This window comes from Podarcis cretensis, assembly GCF_951804945.1.
Source record: "Podarcis cretensis genome assembly, chromosome: 1".
NCBI classification, from domain to species: domain Eukaryota; kingdom Metazoa; phylum Chordata; class Lepidosauria; order Squamata; family Lacertidae; genus Podarcis; species Podarcis cretensis.
This window is the reverse complement of record NC_137170.1, coordinates 37,535,433-37,562,816: the sequence shown is the minus strand read 5'-3', so window position 1 is coordinate 37,562,816 and position 27,384 is coordinate 37,535,433. Positions and strand designations below refer to the sequence as shown.

The following is a 27,384-nucleotide window of genomic DNA, read 5'->3' as shown; positions in this document are numbered from 1 at the left end:
CCCCTATATCTTTACCTATCTAGCCATTGCATGGGGTTGTCACTGCCCTCTCCACTCCCTCACCTTCCATGGCAGCTTTTGTTGTGAAAATCAAACTTCAGGGAAGTGTGGTACCAATAAATGTCAGGGCACGGGAAAGTCTTTGGCGTTGCTGAAGGACTAGGTGCGCAGTTGCTATTTTTGCATTACATTTCTTCCCCAGAACGGATTGACTCAGTATACTTTAAAATGAGATATGCTTTTTACTCTTCCTTAACACATGCAAATTTATGCATTAATTGAGTAAGTAATAAATCAATTATAAACACAATTAGCTAAGTTTTTTTTTTTAAGCTGGGTGACAGCTGCAAAATATCACCTTTGTCACTGGATGGCGTTTTGCGGATTCTCCTTCCTTGGAGGTTTTTAAGTAGAGGTTGGATGGTCATCTGTCATGGATGCTTTAGTTGACATTCCTGCTTTGCAGGGGGTTGGACTAGATGACCCTTGGGGTTCCTTCCAACTCTACTTTTCTATGATTCTAACAATGTAGGGCAAGAACTAAGGCTTTTCTCAGAAAATACAAATTTATTGTAAAAATGCCTGCTAAAAGTAAGATCCACTGCTCTGGACTCATACTTCTTTATCCAATGTGTTGGTGGTTAGTTAAAGAGAGATGTGAATATTTTTTTTTTCCGGGTAGCCAGCCAGATTCCTGACTCAGGAAGCCTGGACACTTACCAGGAAACAATTGCTTAACTCGATTACATTATGGAAACTACAGAAGCCAGCAACCCCTCCAAGCACTAAGCAAATCAGTACAATTATTTCTCAACAAGTATATTGCTTTTAGACTGGACAGCACTGTATTTTAAGCACCTTCTGCAAATCCTAAGAAGGTTTCACATGTGCAGATATTTAATTGGACAGCTGCCCAGCTGTTTCAGTAAAGCTGATTCAACCCAAGCAATAAAAATATTATTAGGCAGGCTGTATTGTACTTACGTGATTAAATATAAGCAAGGTACGTTGCCTTCGGTACAATTTAGGAGAAAATCAAATTTTAAAAGAGGTTTCAGCTTTGTGTCCTTTTTTAACAACAAAATTAAAAAGGTAGCTAAAGAGATCTGGGTAGGCTAACAGAAGCTACAATGCATCTAAAGCAATGGCATCTGCTTCTACATGACAACAGCAAGGTCTTTGTGGATGAATTGAAATATTGATTGAAATAAGAGAGTGACAGCTGCTAAATAGCAACAATGGCTTGTCTGTTCTCTCTTTTACTTGGTTCATTTAGGACTTACAAGCCTGGAATATGCCTGGAGAGACTATTTTATGATGTCTATTAAAATATTAATATTTTTAAAATACTACCTTTAAAAACTTGAGTCAGAGCTGTTTGAAGGACTGCCTACACACATACCATAAGATCAAGACGGAGCCACTTGTCCACTACTAAGACCAGTGAAATTGGTAGGCACAAGAGGGAGTTATCAGTAGTGGCCCCACATCATAGGAATTCACTGCCACCTGACCTCTGTGAAGCTACCACCTATTTATTTTTGCTGACTTATTTGGGAGTCTGACCAAACTGCAGGAGGCAGTGAAAGATAGGAGTGCCTGGCGTGCTCTGGTCCATGGGGTCACAAAGAGTCGGACACGACTAAACAACTAAACAACAACAAAAATTTGGGAGCAATGTTCTGTGCTGCTATTGAACTTCTTGGGTTGGTTGAAAATGCTGTTTTTGTTTTTGGTTATTTATTATCAGTGGTTTCATTAAAGTTGTGAGCTTTGCAGGAGCCTTTAATTGTATACTACTTTATTATTGTTGGAAATTATATTTATTTTATTTTAAGCAGCCGTTTGTGGGTTTTACTTATAAAAAACAGCCAACACACAGATACACACACACACACGTCATACAAACATATAGCAGGAGCTCTCCAATGTCTTTTCTAACTGGAGATGTCATAGACTGAACATATGACTTATACAGGCAAAGGAGGTAATTGCTTGCCCCTGCCCCAGCTTTACATAGGGTTGCTTGCCCCTGCCCCAGCTTCAGAGCTGCTGTTTGAAAAAGAGCACCAACCACATGTACATATCTATATACTTGAGGGTTTTCATGGACCCAGGCAACTGAGCAGTGGTAACTTCAAGCCCTTTTGTGAACAGTTAAACTCCTGAGAGATGGTTGATTTCTGCCGAAAGCGGGTATTGAAGTGACTTCAAAACCCACAGAGTTCTTTTACTGGTGTGGTTTGAATTCAAGATGTGCCTGCAAAGGAATATTTTATCCTTTACAGCCAAGCTTGAGCCATTGCCAGTGAGTGTAGATGCTAATGAACTAGGATAGTCCAATGGTCAGACTTCTTGTGTTCCTATGATTTCAGTGAGTCAACTCTGAGAACGGGTTAGTTCGAGATCACCCAAGACTGAACTACAAAAGAGCATCTGAACTTCTCATTTTGGGGTTGAAAATACATTTTAAGATCAAAATACATGAAAAGTATGACCACATTTCCAAATGAAAGAAATGTGGCACAGCGCTACTTTCATTATGAAATTAATTCACTGCAAAATTTGAATTGCTAAGCATTTACCATTTAGCCATATTAGGAGTATAAAAGAAGTACATACCTCAAAGCTAGGGCTTGTAGGAATCTAGATAAGGAAGACCACAGTCAAAACAAACAGAGAAAAACAAAACATAAAGCCATGTTATTTGGAAAGCTAATATAAAGTTCAATTCTTCAAATAAAAACAAAAAAGTTTAACCAGCCTGCATTTATCTACCAACACCATTATTTGTTCAAACTTCTATTATATTTGTTTGCTTATTTTAAATATTTCTATGTTGCCTTTGGGGCTTCAAATAAAATTCAGAGGGTTAGACTATTTAGTAATGAAAACAACTTTCAAAAATTGTCAAAAACAAAATGTATAGAACCTTTGGATTACAAAAAAAGATGATTAATCCCACTGTTATTTGTATGTACTTCCAACAAATGGGACCTGCAAAACGTTGAAGTATGGAATGCCCCTTTTCCAACTAGGAGCTATAGTCTTCCCACCCCCACTACTGATTTGTGTACTTCTTCAAACCTACTGATACTTCCCTTCTTGTGTTTGGATGATGGCATATCTAGGAGATATAGATAGGCATTTTTTATATGATCAAAAGCTACAAATCTGTACAAAATTACATGGAAATAAGTCCCATTGTACTCAACAGAAATTACTTCTGAGCAGACATGCATAGGATTACACATTTATTTAACTGTAAGTAAATAATATCTAGTTTTATTGTTTTTGTCTAGATGAAGTTTGCCTCTAAACTTATCTTAGAAGACTGAGCTTGTCCTAAAATGAAATCTGTCCTGAAGCTTTAAAAAATATTTGCAAATGGACTTGTCAAATATTATCCCAGAGTCACTCCTGTCTTTGCTATCATGGTTATCAGGTGCTACCATGATACACTGATAAAGGCAGGTTGCCATTCTTGGGTGTCCTTGCCTTTGTGGAATCAACTGAAAATTTTCAAATAATAGAACTTCAATTAATAATACTTGACTGGTATTCACAACACAGATAAAATGTTTTGAATATACATTTAAAAGCACAATTTTAAAGCAAGAATCATTTCCCCCCGTTGTTTTCTTGCCACGTATCACATAAGACATGTGAGAAAGTAATGTCTCACCCACACTTAAGATTTCCTGCATCAGAACAAAAGCACTTTGTATGAAGTGCCCCAAGAGCTATGCTGGCACAATCTCACAAAATATGTCTTACAATGGGACTTTCTGAATTCTTCAAAGGTGCCAATGCAAATGTTTACACGTTCTTATTTAGGTTATGGCCTTACTGCCACTTGAATTGCCAATAAATCTGTTATAAGTCCTGTAGTGAAAGACAGCAATTTGTGTTGTGTAAATGTGTCAGCCCCTTTGACCAAGCCAAAGAGCTTGAGATTGTCTAGTGAAATTTCTTCTTCTTCAAACACTACATCCCAGTGATAAATCCCAACTATTGTTGGAAATGTCCAAGGAACATTGCAGGTAGTTCCATGTGTTGAGGACAGTGAGCTTCTGATTTGTCACAGTAGTAAGTCATTTTGGACATGGAGGAAATATTTAAAGGCAGATTGTGACCCTGCTGCTTAAGAAGACGACAAAATCCTAGTAAGTGTCCTTAAGCCCCTGGGCTTGCCCCACAGCTCTTTAGTTCTCTGTGTATTAATTATTATAATTGTTTTTTATTAATCTTACATCTCACTTTCAAAATGCAGTGTGCTTTATAAGATTTTATCTTTATCTCCGTACGGAGATAAAGCAAGTCCACTAATTTTCTCATCTACCCTAGTAGCCTATAGCCTACTTTTGATGACCAATGACTCTCTAAGGCATCAGAGAAAAGGGGGTATTTTACAATCCTGCTATCCCGAGTTGCCAGGGAATGAACCTAGAGCCTTCATAGTGTGACCAGATGCAAAGGGTGGACAGAGCTCCTACAGCTTTAATAGTTGTGTAGAAGAGAGAAAAAAATTAAAATTGCAGCCTGTGAAGATTGTCATGCAACTATTAAAGCTTAGGAAAGCCCGTTCTCTCTTGTATCTGGTCATCTGATGCCTTCTGCAGGTAAAGCCTTTGCTCTACTGAGATGTAGCGCTCTCCTTTCCACAGCAATTCCTGTCAGCAAGTTTCTCTCGCAGGTCCTGCCGTTAACTGATTGGGAAGAGTCAATAGTATAGCAAGGCCAACCCAATGAATGTGTGTGCCTGAATGGGGATTTGAACCCGGGTGCAGCTCCAGTGGTGCTGGGAAAGATTGATGGCACTAGGAGAAGGGGACGACAGAGGACGAGATGGCTGCTACCAGCATGAGTTTGACCAAACCGCGGGAGGCAGTGGAAGACAGGAGTGCCTGGTGTGCTCTGGTACATGGGGTCACGAAGAGTCGGACACGACCAAATGACTAAACAACAACAGCAGCTCCAGTGCTAAGACCACTGAACCTCCATCGCTAAGACCACTGAAATTCACTGAAAATTATTATGCACACCCAAAAGATATGAAAAGAATGCTGACAACACTTCTGTAGTGACCTTATTTATTGGACTGGGCACTGTGTATCCAGAGGCTGCGTTGCTACGTTACTTAATCATGCATGCAACTAAGTAGCAACATATCACATTAAGAGAACAGGAATTACACCAGAGGGTTTTTTTAAACCTTATTATTCTTCAGACTTTGCTAAGACAGTGGGTGCTCATAATTCTTATTGGAGCTTTTTAGTGCTGGCATATTATAAACAGACTCTGTTCTAATGGATATTACAGCTCAAATATGGAATGTGACTCCATAAGAAAAAGAAAGCTCAAACAGTTTCAGTTGGTAAAATATGTATTTGGGGGGTGGGGAGTGCACTGAGAAAAAATATGCATGGGAAAGATGCACATGTAAGAAAACATGTGGAATGTATAAGTAATTACTTTTTAAACCCCATGAGAGTTTATTTAGAGCAATGTTTGTATTTTGGATAAGGGAGGGGATCTCTTGTTATTTTTATTAATGTAATAGTTCAAACTATAATCTATCTAGGTCTAGCATGATAAGCGCAAGTAATAGATGTTTTAAAAGCTGATTAAGAGTGAATCTAGCTTTCATTTTCTGTGGCAGGCTAGCTGATTATGGCATGCAATATTTTGCACATTAACATTTATATTAAAATTTTACCAGGTGTGGGTGTCTGTCAGGCCGACATGTATGGTGCCATTATATAAATCAGTGAATAAGGAAGCACATGCATACATGAGAGCTTCATGTACACACTGGAACTTCCTTATGCACAAGGAATGTTTGATAAGGGCATCCATCTGTGTGGAATTCAGTATCTGTCCAGTCAGCTTCTATATTTGAGAAGAGGAGGGACCTCCATCTTGCTCTTCATATCATCAAGACAAAGTCTTGAGCCAGCCCTATTGCAGTAGTCTAGCACACAAAAACGGGTGTGTTTTTTTCATGGTATATTACTGTGTGCAGATTTCTGGAAATATATATATGCATATTTTCTGTAGAAAAGTAATGATCAAGTGTTCAAAAGTCATTCATTTATTATTATAGAACCTGCTATGTTTAATATTTATAAATTTTGTACCAGGAGAGTTTCATCTGTAGTAGTAGGTGAAAGTTCTGCAGACACTGTCCTGATATTACTAAGTCCTGTCAAGGAAACATTTGAAAGCCGTCTCTTCCGGACACAACTGCAGTTGTTAGGGATCTTAAATGCACATCTCTTGTGATAGTTTAGGCCACATCCTGAAAATTAAAAAAATAATAATGCTGATTTCAGATTATGTCAATCTAAAGCAACAGATGAAAACTAGTAATTTGGAAAGGATTTCTTAAATGCCTGCTTTTGAATAAGCAAGTTTATTCAACAGTGCAGAGTTTAGGTGGTATCTCAGTAAGTTGGGCACTAATCCTTGATTTCCTGAGCCAGCTCAGAGTGCTTCCTTAGGATGGCTCTGGCTTGCATTTGGATCAGGGATAAAAGGTGTCATTGTGAACAATGGCAACCAGCAGACCGTTTTCTTGCATTTCCCTACATTTCAGTAGGTCTACTGAAAGCATGGTTTAGTTGGAGATGACCTGGTTATGGTACATGAAAGAGGAAAAGAACAATTGTGTCTACCAAATCATGCAGCATGTATGGGGACAGGCGAAAGATAGGTTTAGGTGGGCACAAATGCGCATGCGCATTTGAATGTGCATGCCTAAGTCAAGCTTAATGATTTTCCTCCCACCTCAGCAGCACCCCCTGTTGTAGCCTCTTTATCCCATAAAAGCAGACGTCTCCAACAGAAGTGAATGAGATTGTAAATCTGAGCATGAACCTCAGTAGTAATTAGTACTACTTATTTATTTTCACAAGATTTATATACCAGTTGATTGTAGTAAAACCTCAAAGTGGTTTATTACTGAATTAATAATAATAAAATAAGAGAGAGCATAAAGAATTTTCCAAGGAGGGGGGTTATGATTGTATGGTCTAAACTTGATTGATTTCTTTGTTGCTGCCCAGAATTTTTGAGTATTTATATCACTTGCAATGTATCTGGAGACTTCTTTTGCAAATGCACAGATGCCAATCTTTAACTCACCCTCGCATTTGAGTCCCTGCCGTACAAGACCCCACAGCATTTCTCCGCAGTGGTCGCAAAAGGCTGGTGCTCTGTACGAATGAACAAACAGAGCATGGGGTCGAATCTGAAAGTCTTCAAATGTTGCAGAAGCTGGTGAAAGAAAAGATTTCCCAAAAGTTTAAAATGAAATGTGATGACGACAACGATGATTATGGAGGCCTAACTGTGCCTAATATTGCTACGTTAAAAAGCTACTCTTTTTCAGCAAGTGGTTTAGATCAGATAAACTGATAATAGCAGGGAGTAAAAAAACATATTGGGAAAAGATTTCAGGATTTTCTTTGGTTTCAATCATGAGTTCTTCTATATAAAACCAAACTATTGTTACCAATGGAAGCCCCAGTTACAGCCTAGATTGAACTTCATCCATTTCTAATCCCAACCCTATGACATTACTAAAAGCCTTATCCAACCACTAGGATACTTTGGCAGAAAGGATCTATTGATACTTCAGGCTCAATCACTGAAGGCTATATCATTCATAAGAAGAATTCATATTCAGGGAAAGATACTGACAAGCAGTCCTTCTGTGCCTTAAATTTCATCATGTACTGTGTTGCTCATGCAAATTGGATGCCAATTTGTATTTTTTTAACTCATAATTGCAGGGTTTGCCAACCTTTTTGGGTCCATTATCAAATTATATCATTGAGTGAGAGTCATGGGCACCACCTGTTCTGGTTACTTATCTCCCCCTCTCAATTAGACCCCCCTCTCAAGAGGCAGAAAGAGAGAAACCGCACACAGAGAGACAATTCATTTTTCTAAGAGATTTAGGTCAAAGTCATATGCAACATTCTCCTTCAGTTCCACAAACTTGACAGAAGAGAAAATGTCACCTTATGACTAAGGGGACAGTAGGGGGTGGGGACTCAAGAGGCTTTGTAGGTACCTGGGAAAGACTTGAAGGAGATCATTGCACTCACAAGCATGATGCTGGTGATCCTTTATTTACTTTCTGCAAAAACTTTCTGAGTCTGTGTATGTGTGTAAATGTATAAATTGTATAAATGTGAAAAGTTATTCATCAGGAAATACTGTCATATAGTCATAAGTGCTACACTTACAACTTACTTTATCACTGTGTCTTACTTGTCAAACAATAGAATGCCTGAGGCATTTTGGCACAAGAGCTTTAAGTTCTAAGACCTTTGTTTGACTTAAGTATAAAACAAAGGTTTGCTATTTCAAGAGGACAGTAAAAGTGAAATTCTGCAGCATATGTGGAACGTAAACTGTATCATTCCAGCTAAAGTTACATTTCCAAAAGTATGCAGTGCTATAAAGTACAGAAAAGCAGATCAACCACTCTGTTGCAGGGTTAAAAGTGCAGGGTTAAAATATAAATAAAAATAAATTCAGCCTGGCAATAAGAAACATCTATTCCACCGTCTCCAAAACAATTTTCACTGCAAACATATATATATATATATATATATATATATATATATAGAAAGAAGAATGCTGTTGGATCTTCTCAACTAGCTAAATGGAGGAGGGATTTCTAGGCGATGGCTGATAGATTAACCTGGGGCCCTCCAAAGAATTTGAACTACAGACTACAGCTCCCATAAGATCCAGCAAGTTTGGCTGTGCTGGCTGGGTCTGAGAGTAAGTGTACATCAGGTTGGCGAAGGCTGGGCTAAGCACAAGTCGTGAACTTGGTATATATGTAATAGTGCCTGGTCTCTAATGGTAAGGAACGCTTTGCAGGCTAGCACACCACCAGCAATCTGGCACATGTACACTTCCTTCCTCTCCTCCCTTACATGAACTCCCCCCCATCCCATTTAAATAGTTAAGATCATGATCAACACACATTTCTGACAACAGAAAATTCATTTTCATTCATTAATCACTTATGTATTGGTTTATTTACTTCAACTTCTCTTCTGTACCTTCTTAAATGCTGGTAGTAATAACAGCTTAAGAGAACTACAAACAGAAAACTTAGCCAAATATAGGTTATTTCCTGCTTGCTCATAATTAACAACAATTCTAAAAGATTATTCAGATTCTGGCAATGTACCCCAGAGGAAGGGATTTTCAAAACTGCACCACAGTCTTCTAGAATGCTTTTCTCTTTAGCTATTACCAGTTTAAAATGGAGCAAGGTCAATTCCCCACTCTGCTGCGCTTCAAATTTCATTTGCACATTGCTGTACACATCAGTTAGATTGGATGTGTTTCTAAGTCAGCCAGTTTGTCCACACCAGCATGAGGAAAGGGTTTGGGATGCAAGTACCCTCTTAACTATTTGTGAAGTTGTCATCTGTGTATACACAGTCATCCGCATGCACACCGCAGCTGTCTCAAGTGTACACACCTCAGTTTAACTACAAAGTGAAGATGCAGAGTGAATACAGATGAAACTGAGGGGGAAATGCAATTAAATATTTCTCAAGAAACTACAGAATACAGTGGCTAATGTCATGCGCATATTGCTTCAAAAACCAGCGGTGGGAGCTTAGTGGGTATAGAGTAAATAGTATTGTGTACATCGCCTTCTTCTTTTGTGTTCAGACAGTGAAGACACCATTCTGTTTTGATTATTAGGTCATGATGGAACAAAGGATAAAATGCTCTCTCTGTGCCACACAGGTGCCACACTACTGAGGGCTTGATGGGTCAAAATCAGCATCTTGAATCATGTTCTGAAGTCAGAAGAGGAAGCAATGCATTTTGTTATATTTTAAAAGAATAAATTATATTAACATTCTCTCTCTCTGATACACAGCTCCCATTTGTTTTGATAGACAGGGTCCCTTTCAGAGCAACTTGTGTTCAGATTCTTATGCAAACTAAACAAAAAGAAGAATGCTTTAGTTAGTGTAACTCTTTCAAGCTACTCAAGCAACTGTGTTTCTTTTTCCTTTTATACTGGGTCATATCAAATAATGTTGCTCTGCTGCGTGAAGGCTATCTGATCCAGTGGAGGCTTCTGTTAGTCAGAAGGAGGGTGTGAAGCTGACCCTTACGTATCTCCTCCTTTTCTTGAAGTCAGCTGTGCTACCTACAATGCTGTTCCAGTGAGTTCCTCAAACCACTGGAGCAGATTAAAAAGATGGACGATGTAGCTGCAAAGGAAAGGGGGTTCAGCAAAAAGTAGCACCACTCTTTCTGCTAATGGAAGTCCTAATGGATCAAGCAGCCTTTCATCAGCCTTTCATCACTGGATAAAATGCTTGGAATTCACGGAAACCGCTCTTATTCAACTAACTTAATTATTGAGTTGTCTTAAACCCTTTCCATTTGGAACTTATGGATTCTTGAATCTGTTTTTTTCAGTACTGACTTCTACAACAATCACTTCCTAGTCTGCAGTCTTCTGCTACAAGTCAGCTAGCAATGAAGTAATTGGCTCCTCTCCTATTAAAACTGTAAACTTATACAGCTAGTTTCTCTGCAGATTAATTATGAGGTCAGCACAGCTCACAACCCTTGACATAAAAACAGCGCTTGTGAACATTTATGGAATATGTGAAAATACAGCATACACACAGAAACTAAACTCAAAACATTTGTTTTAAAAAAATCAAATCAAATAGACTTGTGAGAAGATTAAAGCTTTTACAAATCTCCTGTTCCATAATTTAACTCACTGGCCAGGGGTTATTATGAACCAGGGTTCAAGAAGGCTTCAATACAGAACATATTATGAGCCCCGAAGCATATGAAAAAACAATATGAGTGCCTTTTAGGTCATACAAACACTTCTCCCAAAGCAATTAGCAAAAAGCAAAAAGCTAGTACAAAAGTAGGATGGAGGCAAGAAGAGGCTTCCTGTCCTTTAATTGTATTTGTTAGGAAGGTTAGATCTCCGACAGCTTTCTTTCTAGAAATTCAGCACCACTGATGTTCATAAACCTGAGATTGTGGAGTTTTTCTTCAGGGAAATAAATGATACCAACACAGTCTCTTTGAAGAGTAGAGGAATCTGTACTCTGCAAATATACTTACACTGTGATTTCCATCTCACAATGGCTTCAAAAGGAGAGGTGGCAATGAGAGAAACTGCAGTGGACATTTATCAGTCAAGTATTAGTTCATATAATGCATGCCACCACCTGATCTCTGAACCCAAGAATAGCCCAGAGGAATCACACAGAAGCCATTTACATAAGGGAGGCCAGGCTTACTTAATTTGCCAATGCAAAATGTTCTTTGATAACTTAAAATGAACTTTTAAAATAGAAATGTAACAAGCTATGGGTGAAAGGCATCTGTAGATGATTTTGAATTAGAGGAATAGTCCAGTGGCTGAAGTCCTATACTGTACCTACATACTTGGAAGTAAACTTCATTGAATGCAATGGAATTACCTTCTGAGTAGGCATTGTAGAAATGTACTATAAATAAAGCACATTTATTCGCCATTCATAACAACAGAAAATATCTTTCATTGACACTAGTTGAACTTAAAACTGATTGCCTATGACTGAATCCTTCACTCTGTTTTACTATGTGCCCTACTATGTCATTACATTCAAGTTACCTCAATTTATCCCAGTACAGTGGTACGTCAGGTTACAGACGCTTCAGGTTACAGATGCTTCAGGTTACAGACTCTGCTAACCCAGAAATAGTACCTCGAGTTAAAAACTTTGCTTCAGGATGAGAACAGAAATCACGTGGCGGTGGTGCAGCGGCAGTGGGAGGCCCAATTAGCTAAAGTGGTACCTCAGGTTAAGAACAGTTTCAAGTTAAGAACGGACCTCCAGAACGAATTAAGTTCTTAACCCGAGGTACCACTGTACTAGTTTCACAAAGTAACTGTGAAACATTAAATATATTATCCCTTCTTCCTATATATCTCGCCTCTCAGCCTTGGATTAAAATATTTTCAAATGCAAACTTGCCAGATAAAATACTCCCACCATGTTTATTCTTGTTTCTCTGTGGTTTGGTCAATTCCTAGTCCATTGTTCTGTTCCAAAAGGCATGAAAAAGGCAAACAGCAAGACATGCTGACTCATATGTTCCTGGGCTATACAATATCATGAATTGCCAGCATGCTGCCCCCCATCCCCAGATGCTGACCCACAGCTCCTATCATCCCTAACTATTGGCCTAGCTGATTGGGGTTGATGGGAACTGGAGCCCAACAACATCGGAAGGGCATCACGTGAATTCAAGTACTCTAGCAGCTCTTAGAAAACCCTTTAATAAGTCTTAATAAGATTGTGAGGTGAAAGCTGACAGGAGCTGGGGTGAAGCTGAAACAAAATTTTGAAAAAATAAATAAATGGGGGGAGTAGAGTTGGGGCTGTGAGTGCAGGAGCACAGGACAGTAATTTAGAGACGCCAAAACGAAGTCCAAAAAAGTAAGTGTCATGAAGAGAGACACTGTCTATAAGTTTTTATGCACTAATGGTGGCGTGTGGAACCTTGAACCTCCAGATGTTGCTGAACTACAACTCCCAACAGCTCCAATAAGCCTGCTTAACAGCTGGTAATGAGGTGGGTGAAAGGTTCCCCGATCTATGCTAATTCTAGAAGCCTCTGAGCCAAGCTGGGCAGACTGAAGTGCTTTAGTCTTAAATGACACCACTTCTATAATGGACTTTCTGAGCCATTTGCTGTTTCCATGTATATTTAATTTAATAGCACTATGGTCACTGTTCTCAATTGGTTCATCTCAAGCCAGGTCCTGGGTGCCATCCATTATTTAAGTCCAGAATTGCTGTCCTACTGGTTGATTTCATGACCAATTTTTCTAGGGCACAATCATTCAGAATATCTAGAAATTTTCCCTTTTTGTGGCCAATCTGTGTCACCCCTTATTATTACAACATTTCCTCTTTGGAATGCTTCCTTGATTTCAGTCTTCATCCCAAGATCTCGCTGAATGTTTTGACTAGGTGGATGATAGCTCTGTTCCACTTTATGCCCAATACAATCACATTTACTTCAAAAGAGGAAACTTTTCAAAAATCTGGGGGTTGGTAAAAAGGAAGTTGGCAGGCAAAGTCAAAAGGATCACCTCTCTCCAAAAAGCTTGGGAGTTGTTAGAACACAACAGATATATGTTAAGAAGTTTCAGTTGAATGAAACTCAAAGATGAAGACAAAAGTTACTCTTCTAAATTTATTTGTGTGTGCATGCACACAAAACTATATTGTAGTAAAACTTCTAAGTGGTTAACAAGAAAAAAAAATCAACTCATCTCATGATACTCCAAAAAGACACAATATTTTTTCTTTTAACTTATGATGCAAATTTTATATTTTTCCATAAAACAATCTCTTTTCAAATCATTCTAAACCAGAAAAAAATGACATCATACAATTATCTACCAGTCTGACTTTACACTGATTCATAGAAGCTTGGCACAAATATGACTCACAGAACTATATGTATGGAATTATTTTCATTCAAAATGGCTGGTTTTTGTTCTCTTAAAAAAATAACATGCTTCTTGCAAAGAAAGGCAAAACTTCTCCCCTTTGAGTCAGAATGTGAATTTTATGCTTAATTTCACATTTCCTCCATCAATCGTAGTAATTACTGCTACATTCCTAGGAATGTACAGAAGAAGCATTTTTCTTTTAAAATAATAGTTTTACTTTTAGATACTATGAAACAGCATAAGGGAGCCCCACGTTGGTAGCAGAGCTGCTGAAATGGGAGAGGGGTCTTCAAATATGAAACTACAATAATACCTACCAGCTTGATTCACAGAAGCAGTTGATAAGGAAATTTCTTGCTAACTCCAAAAGGCCATCGAATATTATTTTTCACTTCATGTTCTCATATCATAAATCAACTTTGCTCATTAGGTGACTACACCTTGAACAATTTCGTATTTCTACTTACTATCAAGGCATGTATTAGGGCAGTGTTCTTTCATATGGTCCAATGTGGCATTCAGATATAGAAAAGAACTTAAATAAAACTCAATTACATTTGCTATCAATGGGTGAAAAAAACACCTCATGAAATTCTGTGTGAAAGCTCAATAACATCTCACTAGCTTCCCTTCTAAAGAAAAAAAAACTGTATTAAATATCCCATTTTCTCTCTGATTCTACTAAAGCAATATGCAATGATTTCCATGTGCCTTCAAGAACAAAATTTGGGCAATCTTATTGTTGTATCAGTCGTGGTATAAAATTTAATATTTTAGGTAAAATCATACTATAATAGTTTTCATTTCTTTTGATGAAATTATGCTATGAATTTGGCTGGCAGGCACAGTGTCAACCTGGTTTTTTAATGTAAGTTTTAATCTATTAGTGTTTCACATAAGAAACTTGTGAAATCTCTTCCAAGCATATTACTTTTTCATTACATAAGAACCCTGTAATTTTACATGCCAGATAAGACAGATCACCTCAAAATGAATGCCTATTCAAATCTATAGAACATTATTTTAGATGCACTGTTCTTTTTCTGAACCAAAAAGACCTGAAATGTGTGAGGAAACAGATGACTTCCAATCCAGCTTCAGTAAAATTTATTTATTGTGCTTTTCGTTTCCTCCTAAAAAAAATGACTGTGGAACCTGACAAATTTAAGATGTACAACTTATACATAATAGATATTTAGAAGCAAATGCAAAAGGTAAAAATCTTTACATTAAGAAAGTGAACATTTAAAAAAAAAACTTTTCTTTCTCATTTAGATTTTGATTTTCTCTCTCTACTGCATCATAAAATATTTGAGATTTGTTTACTTATGTACTGTTATCATCACATATGGCATGTTTCGGAGTTAGCAAAAGAAAAAGGGCTGATCCCTGCCCCAAGAAACTTACAATTTAAATTTCAGCAAAGGGAATAATAGAGAGAGAAGAGAAAGAGAGAGAAGGGAAACTAGACTAACACCAATGACTAAACACGTAGCCCAGGACTCTCAGAACTCTAATTGTATGTGACTCCACCTGTAAAAAAGGTAAAGTGACCCCTGACCATTAGGTCCAGTTGTGACCGACTCTGGGGTTGTGGCACTCATCTCGCTTTATTGGCCGAGGGAGCCGGCGTACAGCTTCCGGGGTCATGTGGCCAGCATGACTAAGCCACTTCTGGCGAACCAGAGCAGCACACGGAAACGCCATTTATCTTCCCGCTGGAGCGGTACCTATTTATCTACTTGCACTTTGCTGTGCTTTTGAACTGCTAGGTTGGCAGGAGCAGGGACCGAGCAACGGGAGCTCACCCCGTCGTGGGGATTCGAACCGCCGACCTTCTAATCGGCAAGCCCTAAGCTCTGCAGTTTAACCCACAGCGCCACCCGCATCCCAACGACTCCACCTGTAGTATTTGGTAAATTTACAATGATCCATCTCTGTCATTGGAGACTGACTGACTGTATGTTACCTGGCCCAAATGGGTTGTTGCTAAGATATAAAGCCTTGGAAAACATGATACTTAGGTATCTATTGGAATGTTTCTATGCTTATGAGCAAGCCCAGACCTTGAAGTCAGCTAGCAGGGCCCTTCTCATTGTGCTACTACAAAGAGTTTGAGTTATGTAGGGGATAAGGAGGCACTTCTTAGCATTTCACTAAGTCCCTACACAACTCACAACCATTGTGGTAAGACAACAGTAGGTAACATGTGAGATCACTTGAACTCCCTGGTATGTTATTTTGATGTATGAAGAGATAGTGCCAGCTAGTCACACTTCCCCCCTTCATGGATCACTGCCTTGCCGTGGCGAAGGGGCTTGAAGAACTCAGAGAAGCTATGAACTATGCCGAGCAGGGCACCCAAGATGAACAGGTCATAGTGGAGAGTTTTGACCAAACGTGATCCACCTGGAGGAGGAACCGGCAAGCCACTCCAGAATCCCTGCCAAGAAAACTCCATGGACAAAGACAACAGGCATATAAAAGTTATGACGCTGGAAGATGAGCCCCTCAGGTCGGAAGGCGTCCAACATGCTACTGGGGAAGAGCGGAGGGCAAGTACAAGTAGATCCAGAGCTGATGAAGCGGCTGGGCCAAAGCCGAAAGGACGCTCAGTTGCGGATATGCCTGGAAGCGAAAGCGAAAGGAAAGTCCAATGCTGTAAAGAAAAATATTGCATAGGAACCTGGAATGTAAGAACCATGAACATGGGTAAGTTGGAGGTGGTCAAAAATGAGATGGCAAGAATAAATATTGACATCCTGGGCATCAGTGAACTAAAATGGACGGGAACGGGTGAATTCAGTTCGGATGACCATCATATCTACTACTGTGGGCAAGAAACCCGTAAAAGAAATGGAGTGGCCCTCATAGTCAACAAAAGAGTGGCAAAAGCTGTACTGGGATGCAATCTCAAAAATGATAGAATGATCTCGATACGAATCCAAGGCAGACCTTTTAACATCACAGTAATCCAAGTTTATGCACCAACTACTGGTGCTGAAGAAACTGAAATTGACCGATTCTATGAAGACTTACAACACCTTATAGAAGTGACACCAAAGAAGGATGTTCTTCTCATTATAGGGGATTGGAATGCTAAAGTAGGGAGTCAAGAGATAAAAGGAACAACTGGCAAGTTTGGCCTTGGAGATCAAAACGAAGCAGGGCAAAGGCTAATAGAGTTCTGTCAAGAGAACAAGCTGGTCATCACAAACACGCTTTTCCAACAACACAAGAGACGACTCTACACATGGACATCACCAGATGGGCAGCATCGAAATCAGATTGATTATATTCTCTGCAGCCAAAGATGGAGAAGCTCTATACAGTCAGCAAAAACAAGACCTGGAGCTGACTGTGGCTCAGATCATCAGCTTCTTATAGCAAAATTCAAGCTTAAACTGAAGAAAGTAGGAAAAACCACTGGGCCGGTAAGATACAATCGAAGTCAAATCCCTTATGAATACACAGTGGAAGTGAGGAACAGGTTTAAGGATTTAGATTTGGTGGACAGAGTGCCTGAAGAACTATGGATGGAGGCTCGTAACATTATACAGGAGGCAGCAACGAAAACCATCCCAATGAAAAGGAAATGCAAGAAAGCAAAGTGGCTGTCCAATGAGGCCTTACAAATAGCGGGGGAGAGAAGGCAAGCAAAATGCAAGGGAGATCGTGAAACATACAGGAAATTGAATGCAGATTTCCAAAGAATAGCAAGGAGAGACAAGAAGACCTTCTTAGCAATAGCATGGGAAGAACCAGAGATCTGTTCAAGAAAATTGGAGATATGAAAGGAACATTTCGTACAAAGATTTCCATAATAAAGGACAAAAGTGGAAAGGACCTAACAGAAGCAGAAGACATCAAGAAGAGGTGGCAAGAATACACAGAGGAATTATACCAGAAAGAAACGGATGTCTCATATACCCCAGGTAGTGGGGTTGCTGACCTTGAGCCAGACATCCTGGAGAGTGAAGTCAAATGGGCCTTAGAAAGCACTGCAAATAACAAGGCCAGTGGAAATGATGGTATTCCAGCTGAACTATTTAAAATTTTAAAAGATGATGCTGTTAAGGTGCTACACTCAATATGCCAGCAAGTTTGGAAAACTCAGCAGTGGCCAGAAGATTGAAGAAGATCAGTCTACATCCCAATCCCAAAGAAGGGCAGTGCCAAAGAATGCTCCAACTATCGCACAATTGCATTAATTTCTCACGCTAGCAAGGTTATGCTTAAAATTCTACAAGGAAGGCTCAAGCAGTATGTGGACCGAGAACTCCCAGAAGTGCAAGCTGGATTTAGAAGAGGCAGAGGAACCAGAGACCAAATTGCAAACATGCGCTGGATTATGGAGAAAGCTAGAGAGTTCCAGAAAGACATTTACTTCTGCTTCATTGACTATGCAAAAGCCTTTGACTGTGTCGACCATGGCAAACTATGGCAAGTTCTTAAAGAAATGGGAGTGTCTGATCACCTCATCTGTCTCCTGAGAAATCTCTATGTGGGACAAGAAGCTACAGTTAGAACTGGATATGGAACAACTGACTGGTTCAAAATTGGGAAAGGAGTACGACAAGGCTGCATTTTGTCTCCCTGCTTATTTAACTTATATGCAGAATTCATCATGCGAAAGGCTGGGCTGGATGAATCCCTAGCCGGAATTAAGATTGCCAGAAGAAATATCAACAACCTCAGATATGCAGATGACACAACCTTGATGGCAGAAAGTGAGGAGGAATTAAAGAACCTTTTATTGAGGGTGAAAGAGGAGAGTGCAAAATATGGTCTGAAGCTCAATATCAAAAAAACGAAGATCATGGCTACTGGTCCCATCACCTCCTGGCAAATAGAAGAGGAAGAAATGGAGGCAGTGAGAGATTTTACTTTCTTGGGCTCCATGATCACTGCAGATGGTGACAGCAGCCACGAAATTAAAAGACGCCTGCTTCTTGGGAGAAGGGCAATGACAGGCCTAGACAGCATCTTGAGAAGTAGAGACATCACCTTGCCAACAAAGGTCCGTATAGTTAAAGCTATGGTTTTCCCAGTAGTGATGTATGGAAGTGAGAGCTGGACCATAAAGAAGGCTGATCGCCGAAGAATTGATGCTTTTGAATTATGGTGCTGGAGCAGACTCTTGAGAGTCCCATGGACTGCAAGAAGATCAAACCTCTCCATTCTGAAGGAAATCAGCCCTGAGTGCTCACTGGAAGGACAGATTGTGAAGCTGAGGCTCCAGTACTTTGGCCACCTCATGAGAAGAGAAGACTCCCTGGAGAAGACCCTGATGTTGGGAAAGATGGAGGGCACAAGGAGAAGGGGGCGACAGAGGACGAGATGGTTGGATAGTGTTTTCGAGGTTACCAGCATGAGTCTGACCAAGCTGCGGGGGGCAGTGGAGGACAGGAGTGCCTGGCGTTCTCTGGTCCATGGGGTCACGAAGAGTCGGACACGACTAAACGACTAAACAACAACAACAACAACAGTCACACTTCCCACCCCTTGAAAAGGCTATACACAAAAAAGTTGAAAAAGGCTTTTCCATGTGAGGTAAAAACCTGGTTCTCCCAGGATTCCTCTCCCATCACGAAGGAGCCCTAAACATGCACATACGTAGGGCCACTTCACATGGCTGCCAAATTTACAGCCAGCATACCCATCCATAGGCCTGGAGGGGTGCCAGCAGTGTATGGGGGAGGTGTCTGAACACTCATCTCAAGTGGGAGGTTAAGGCCAACATTTGTTGACATTGCTGTCCAAGTAATACTTAATGATAGCTGTGACAGAGAGGGGAAATTTATTCTGGACTGGAAAAGAACCAGGGATGGAGTATGCATGATTAAAGAAGACGCTTTGTTGCATTTGTGCTAGTAAATAATTTTGCATAGCCAAATAAGTTGGTTGAAGCTATAGTTTGTTGAACACACTACGAACTATCCCACAGACAAACAAACCATGTTTTGTTTCTCCAGCATTTAGGGTTGTTTCTCTCTCCCACCATTGCTCTTGACTCATGCCTTCATAGTTTGGTGAAAGTCATATCTAAAACCAACCAAGGTTTATAAGCCAACAACAAACAATGGTTTTAGCTTGTGGTTAGTTGGAAGTAAACAAACCATAGTTAAGCCAATATGTAATGTATAACCAGCCATGGTTTAGTGTTATGTGTGAACCAGGTCAGTAAAAACCCTCTTATTACATCAGGATCCATTAATAATTAGAGTACAAAAAAGTAATTATTTTTGTCATTCTGACAAAATTTGGCATTCCTAAAGAATGATGAACATAAAATCTAGTCTACTGTATAATGAACATACAATAAAGTCCTTATACTTCCCTCTACTGTTGGTAAGCAGTCCGCCTTTATATTTTTACAGGACTGTGCAGGTACATTTAAATCATCACCATCATCATCATCATCATCATCATACAGCTGCTTTTGTAATTTCAGTAGAATGAAAAAATGTTGTCTGCATGTCAAAGGAGAAATACCCATGTGCCAAATAGACATCTTTATGTATTGTGGCAATATGGTAAAATAAACAGGACAGGCAGCATATTCCCAAAGGAACAAGCCATTTCTTGGAACAAAAAGGATAAATTTGCTATAACTGAACAAAAGGAAAGTTTGGATTTGATGTTTCCAAACCATGTGCTTAAAGTTTGTGATCCTTTAGCAAATGCCTGGCAGTTGGCCTTCTTGTAACTCTAAGAGAATGTTATCTTATATATTGCAACTTGGTTTGGAAGATTAACAAGTATGATTTTATTTCTGCAGGTCAACTCAATGGAATTTCCTATTTCAATAAAGTTTAGATTCAATAAGATTTAGAGGACTTACAAATGTTAACATCTGAAATCTCTATTTTCTTTCTTTATCTTCAACTCTTTACCTAAAAAAGAGGGGAAAGCCCCATCTGAACTATACATCTAGAGCAGTATCATACCACTTTAAACAGTGGCGGCTTTCCCCAAATAATCCTATACACTGTAGTTTGTTAATAGTGCTGAGGGTTTTTACGAGATCCCTATTCCGCTCACAGAGCCACAATTCCTAGAGTGGTTTAGCCATCAATCCCCCTTCTCAGGAATTGTAGCTCTGAGGGGGAAAAGGTGTTTCCTAACAAATCTCAGTACACTTAACAAACTATAGTTCCAAGGATGATTTGGGGGAAGCCAAGTCTCCTGCCAACCTAGCAGTTCGAAAGCACGACAAAGTGCAAGTAGATAAATAGGTACCGCTCCGGCGGGAAGGTAAACGGCATTTCCGTGTGCTGCTCTGGTTCGCCAGAAGTGGCTTAGTCATGCTGGCCACATGACCCAGAAGCTGTACGTCAGCTCCCTCGGCCAATAAAGCAAGACGAGCGCCGCAACCCCAGAGTCGGTCACGACTGGACCTAGTGGTCAGGGGTCCCTTTACCTTTACCTTAATGTCAGTTCAAAGTGATATAATACCACCTCAGAGGTGGATTGAGGGGCAGGGAACCTTGGGAGTGCCACATGGGACGTTGCAACTATTATTTAGAATGGAGTGTTGAAAGGCGGGGGCACCAAATCTTGCTGTCACACAGAGTGCCACTCAAATTTGAGATCTGAGGGTCCGCCACGGACTGCTTTAAATGTATAGCATGGATGGGCCCTAAATATATGCCATACTTTTCTGTCGATAAGACACCCCCATGTATAACACCCTCCCCCCATTATGGAGGATTCAATTTTAGGAAAATGATGGGAGAAGGCCCAATGTTGTTGAGCGTCTCTCCCCCCATGCAGCTGGGGGCAGGAAACACTCCCTAGATTGTTTCCCACACACAGCGGCATCAGGGAAAGTTGCGCTCCCGCCAGCCATCCGGTTGCCGCGAGCGCAACCTTGTCTGATGCCGCCGTGCAGGGGAAACAATCCAGGGGGCGTCCGCCGCACTCAGTGGCATCGGGGGAGGTTGCACTCCTGCCAACGAGCTGGCTGGAGGTATGCAGCTTCTACACACACACACACACACACACACACACACAGAGCTGCAGGCAGGAAACACCCCCCAGATCGCTCCCCACTCTCTGCAGTATTGGGGGAAGCCGCATTCCCACCAACAAGCTGGCTGGCAGAGCGCCGCTCCCCCCCCCCCATGGCACTATCCATGTATTGGACGACCCCAGCTTTTTGACGTTGTTTTTGAGTCAAAAAACCTCGTCTAATACATGGAAAAATACGGTACAGTACAATACATGGAAAAATACGGTACAGTACTTGGTTTTACATGCTTATGGTGCATAATCAATGATACATTGCATGGGTTGGCAAACTAAGGCCCGGGGGCCGGATCCGGCCCAATCGCCTTCTAAATCTAGCCCGCGGACAGTCCGAGAATCAGTCTTATTTTACATGAGTAGAATGTGTGCTTTTATTTAAAATGCATCTCTGGGTTATTTGTGGGGCATAGGAATTCGTTCATTCCCCCCCCCCACACACACACACAAAAATATAGTCCGGCCCCCCACAAGGTCTGAGGGACAGTGGACCGGCCTCCTGCTGAAAACGTTTGCTGACCCCTGATACATTGTAAAGGCAATTTACAGGATAAATAAAGAGGCATGTCTGCCTAATCTTTTTATCACTCTAACTTGACTGGTTATTGTTTTCTAAAAGAAGTGAAGATTCTTTTGATGATTATTAACATTTATCAATTGCTTTACTGATTAAAAATAACTCCAAGTGACTTACAATCACAATAGAGATACTAAAACCAATTACAATAAACACAATCAATAAAAACCTTAATGCCACATTATCTGTACAAATAAAGACATGTCATGCCAAAAAAAGCTGTGACTACTTAAAAACCCTTCAAACTAAGGGCCAAAAGCCCAGGTAAAAAGGAAGGCTTTTGCCTGCTGTTTAAAACAAGGTAACCTTGTTGGGTTCCTGGAAGTTGGAAACAGGATACTGGACTGGCTTGATTCAGAGTTATTCTTTGTTCTTAATCTGACAAACTGCTGGTGGACTATTACCAATTCCCACACTGAAGCAATTATAAAATACATAAAGCATAAAGCAAAAAAATATTATTTTTACCTGATAAGACAACTTCAACCAGGTCACCTTCTTGGATATCAGTAGCGGACTTCACCAACTGGAGAATATTTTCAGTGGTAGGGTCATGGCGAAAAAGTAGAATTTTATCATACATTCCATAAAAGCCACATTCAGGAAACTGAAAATGAATAAAATTGAGAATTTGTTTCAGTGACAAGTAGTATGCAAGCATTCTTTGGTTAGTTTGAATCAGTACAATAAAGGGAAAAACAATGTTGGCTGAGGTGCTAACTGAAATTCCTGAGAAAGAAATCACAAATCATAATACCAGCAGCCCTTTTCTGCAAGAGTAGAGACGATATTGCTTATACATTCCATTTTAGATTTGCAAAGTGCAATTCTTATATGGTGATTCTGAAAATACAGTCTTTTCAAAATTAACATTTAAACTTTCTATAGAAATACAAGAATACATATTGGTTTATTTGTTTTTTATTTATTATAGGCAGTACAGTGGTGCCCCGCAAGACGAATGCCTCGCAAGACGAAAAACTCGCTAGACAAAAGGGTTTTCCGTTTTTCAAGGTGCTTCGCAAGACGAATTTCCCTATGGGTTTGCTTCCTTTTTCGTAAAACCGTTAATACCCAGGGAATCCGCGCTCCGCAAGACGAAAAAATCGCAAGACGAAGCAACTTGCGGAACGAATTAATTTCGTCTTTCGAGGCACCACTGTATCCAATTTACTCATTTCATCAGTGAATGTGTTTTTCTTGTACAACAGAACTTTCCCCATTCTTCTCCCTAAATCTGTTTTGGGGGTTACCTCAACCTCTGGAGCAGTTTTGGGGTGGGCGTGGGATACACACAAGGAGAGTAGAAGGGTGGATTCCCATTGCACAAACGGAAATCCTTGTGCTTATTGGATATCACCCTATAGATCCATATAAGGTGTGTAAGAAGGGGAAGGTTTGTAACCAGCTTAAATGATAGTAGGTTGCTTTAGTTTAAATCCCAAGTAGCACTTTCCTTTAGTTCACTTATCAAAGGCTTGAATAAGTTTCCTCAATGAGTAGAATAGGGAAACTAACAAACGTTTACATTTTTTTGCAGAAGTGGATGAAATTTGCAGGCATCAAAACACCTCTCGGAGCCCAAAATTTCAGACTGATGGGCATTTGCCTCAACCCCTCCCAGAAACTGCCTTGGGGACAACACAATTTTTTGCTCCAATCCTGCTCTAACCCTAATGTGGATGATACTTTACTGAATATGTGAAAGGGTACACTAACATAGTGTTTTGTGCACTGTTATGCTGTATGTGTGTGATACTGTTTCACAACACAAGAAAGTACATAAGCAGACAAGAGGCTTCAGTTGTGTACAAGCATCTATGAAAAGAAAGAGGGAGGTAACTTGCTGATTTTTCCATTCCCCCTACATCCCCACTCTACCCTGCATCCTCCCGCACTGCTGTGAATACCCAACCCTCTGGAACAGGGGAGGGGGGAGGGGAGGGGAGGTGGAGGCAATGGGGTCATCATCCCTCCCTCTTCTGTACAAGAGAGTGAAGGGCATTCTGTTTCATGAGTGGAATTCCGCTCACAGCTTTTGAGCTCTTGGTGTTTGCTGTAGCAGACTAACAACTGTTCTTTCTCTTGATGTTTGCAAAGCAAAGGCATTCAAAGTAGATATAAATTGCAATTTCCTGCATTATGATATGACGTTCAGTAATATACAGTCGTACCTCAGCTCCCAAACGCCTTGGGAGTCGAACACTCTGGCTCCCGGACGATCAAAAACTGGGAGTGTTCCGGTTTTCGAACGTTCTTTTGGAAGCAGAACGTCCGGCGGGCTTCTGCGGCTTCTGATTGGTTGCAGAAAGATCCAGCAGCCAATCAGAAGCTGCACTTTGGAAGTCAAACGTTATGGAAGTCAAACGGACTTCCGGAACGGATTCTGTTTGACTTCCAAGGTACAACTGCAATGAGATTTTTCACATACAAATCAAAGATTTCAAACTGATAGACTTGCAATTTTGAACATGAGTCCAGGATTGTGACTTATATACGCATGCAAGCAAAGAACAGATATATAAATAAAATTCAATAGCTACATTTGTAGTTCATACACATCACAAAAAAGGTACAGGGTAGTCAATCACCTGCAGACAGAAAAAAAATAGCCTAAAAGTTTTAAAATAAGAGCCAGAAGAACTTTTATGTGCCTTCTAAAATCTTGTTTCAAAATAACAACAAAAAGCAAGCAAGTCTGCCCAGCTCCAGTTTGCTTCTCAGTCTTTCTCACCATAATACCTGCCAAGATTGTAAATTGCTCCAACAAGCACTTAGGAAAAGCCGTTTCCCTAAAATAAACATTGCTGCTAATATAACGTCAGCTTTTCCAAACACTTCAGGTAAACAAGTTTACTCACTATTTGGAAAATACCCAAAGAAAACACTGAAGAATCTAGCCACCAACAAGCTTTTCTTACCAAAAAAAAAAAAAAAGGAGGAGGGGAATAAGTATGAGTATCCATGTTGAAGGAGACACAGAGGTGCACTATGATTCTCAGGTGTCCTTGCTCTTCAAAACTGAAACAGGGAACTGAAAACCACTCTTAGATTTTACTACTTTCCTATCTATTACTTCAGCTAACCAGTGATGTTGCTCTCAGTATTTCTGCGCTTCTTTTTTGTTTTCTTACTTAAGTTTATGTTCCTTTTTAAACAAGATTTGTCACCTCTCTTTTACCTCAGACTTCTGCTGCTATTGTTTTCTCACAGGAACCTGCTTCATAATTCACTTCATTCCTTAAGATGTTGTAGTGCTGAGTTGTTGCTTAAAGAAAAAAAAGGAATAAGGTTTCTGTTTTCCTTGCTTTCTCCTTCTTTTGCAGGCTTTCGGGCAGGGTGTGTATGTCAATTCTTTACCCACTTCCTTTCACACACTTTAAACTCCTGCACTGGAAGTCTGATATCTTCTTTCGACTTGCAGTACTATTGTTAAGCTGATGCTGTTCCAGCTCTATCTTTCCCTCCCTCTTGTCTTACTGATATTTCCAACTGCCTTCATAGCCTCGCACATCACATCATTGTCTCAACCAGAAGAGTGCTTATTGTCTTGCCCCCTAAGCTTTTAATTTCACATTTGTTTTTCCCTTCCTTACAAATCACCATTCTTCTTTATTCGCTGCAAGTTAAGAACTTGGATTCCGTCTCACTTTTCACTTCACAAAACTACTCTTATCAATTATATCTACATATTTTAAAAACAAATCCTTTCTTATCTACTGATTGTATAAACACCCTTATTCAGAGGCTCATTCCATCCCACAATGATTACCATGATATATTTTACTTAGCAATTTTCCTGCTTTTCAGTTTAAGGATATAATCCTGTACACACTTAACTGGAAGTAAGCTCCTTTTAAACTTTATTAGACTAAAGTAGCAATCCCAACCATACCTACTCTTAAGTCCCATTAAATTCAATACATCTTACTCCCAGATTACTCACAAGTCTTAACAAACTACAGTGCCCATAATCCTCTGAGAGAAAGAATGTGTCTTAAGGTATACAGTGGTACCTCAGGTTAAGAACTTAATTCGTTTCAGAGGTCTGTTCTTAACCTGAAACGGTTCTTAACCTGAGGCGTGCTTTTGCTAATGGGACCTCCTGCTGCCACTGTGCCGCTGGTCACAATTTCCGTTCTTATCCTGGGGCAATGTTCTTAACCTGGAGCAACCACTTCCTGATTAGCGGAGTTTGTAACCCAAGGTGTCTGTAACCTGAAGCGCCTGTAACCTGAGGTACCACTGTAGTGTGTACATAGCCTCAGCTTTCCCTGGCTTCTTCCATTATCAATATTAAGATTAAACTACACATTTTAAGTTCCTTCTTGTTCCTGTCCCTTATCTATTTTTATTTCTTCCTCTTGCTATTCGTCAAATGCTAGTCGTCTTACCAAACTTCTGCTACCTTCTGCTATTTCTCATCCTGATGCTTTCACTCCCCTGTTGCTATTTAGAAGGGCTTCTCTTTGTCCTCCTTTACAAAATGATTAAGGACTCCTCTCTTTGCTCTTGCTGCTGCTGATCTATTTTGATTCTCTTGTTTGGGGCTTTTCTGCCACTCATTTCGTTTGCCATTAGTTTCTCCCTCTCTCTCTCCATATTCTCATGTTTTTTAATCTCCATTGCGAGACAGGAGGAAGGGGTCTCTGCATATTTAAGGGAAGAAGACAATGTCAAACTGAAGGTGTTGGCAAGAAAGCTTCTGAAAACTATGCAAGCTAATAACTCTGCTGATCTTGCAAGATTGAACTCCAATCACAACCCCCCTGCCTCTTTCTCAATAGTGTTAGTAGTTCCAAATATTAACTTTGACTTCAGACCACACATACTTCCCATTGCATACTAGAGTATCCTTCCAGAATTTTAAGATTAAAAACTATGTTTTGACAGTAATTCTATGGCTTCTATGAAATTCTGGAGAACACTGTGCAACCCACATAAATATCAGAAGCCTTAATTTCTGACCTGCTTCCCCTTCTACAAGGGCTTCCGCTGATGCGGTTCATTAGGTTAACACTGCCCTGTGCCTTTACAAACACACACATACAGTCTTCTTCTGCACCCATGTTTTGATGGATTGTTACCTGCCCATGTAAACAAATTAGAGATGACATTGTTCCCTTAAGATACAGGTGGGTAACCTTCAATGCTCAATGCTTTCTGAAGCTGCCCCATTCTTCCAACCCATAAATTTATTTCATTTCATTAGTTTCCTCCTTGTTATTTGCCGGCTTTTAAA

At 40.0% G+C, this 27,384-nt stretch overlaps 1 protein-coding gene across 1 annotated transcript in view; it reads right to left on the bottom strand.

Moving 5' to 3' along the window:
* Positions 1 to 27,384, bottom strand: part of PRKD1 (protein kinase D1) — a 99,463-nt gene that overhangs the window by 24,571 nt on the left and 47,508 nt on the right. Inside the window, exons 3-6 of the mRNA XM_079954495.1 lie at positions 22,611 to 22,749; positions 7,147 to 7,278; positions 6,141 to 6,301; positions 2,623 to 2,646 (exon numbers count right to left, since the gene is read on the bottom strand). Of these exons, the coding sequence (XP_079810621.1) occupies positions 2,623 to 2,646; positions 6,141 to 6,301; positions 7,147 to 7,278; positions 22,611 to 22,749 (456 nt within the window). The remainder of the gene's footprint in view (positions 1 to 2,622; positions 2,647 to 6,140; positions 6,302 to 7,146; positions 7,279 to 22,610; positions 22,750 to 27,384) is intronic.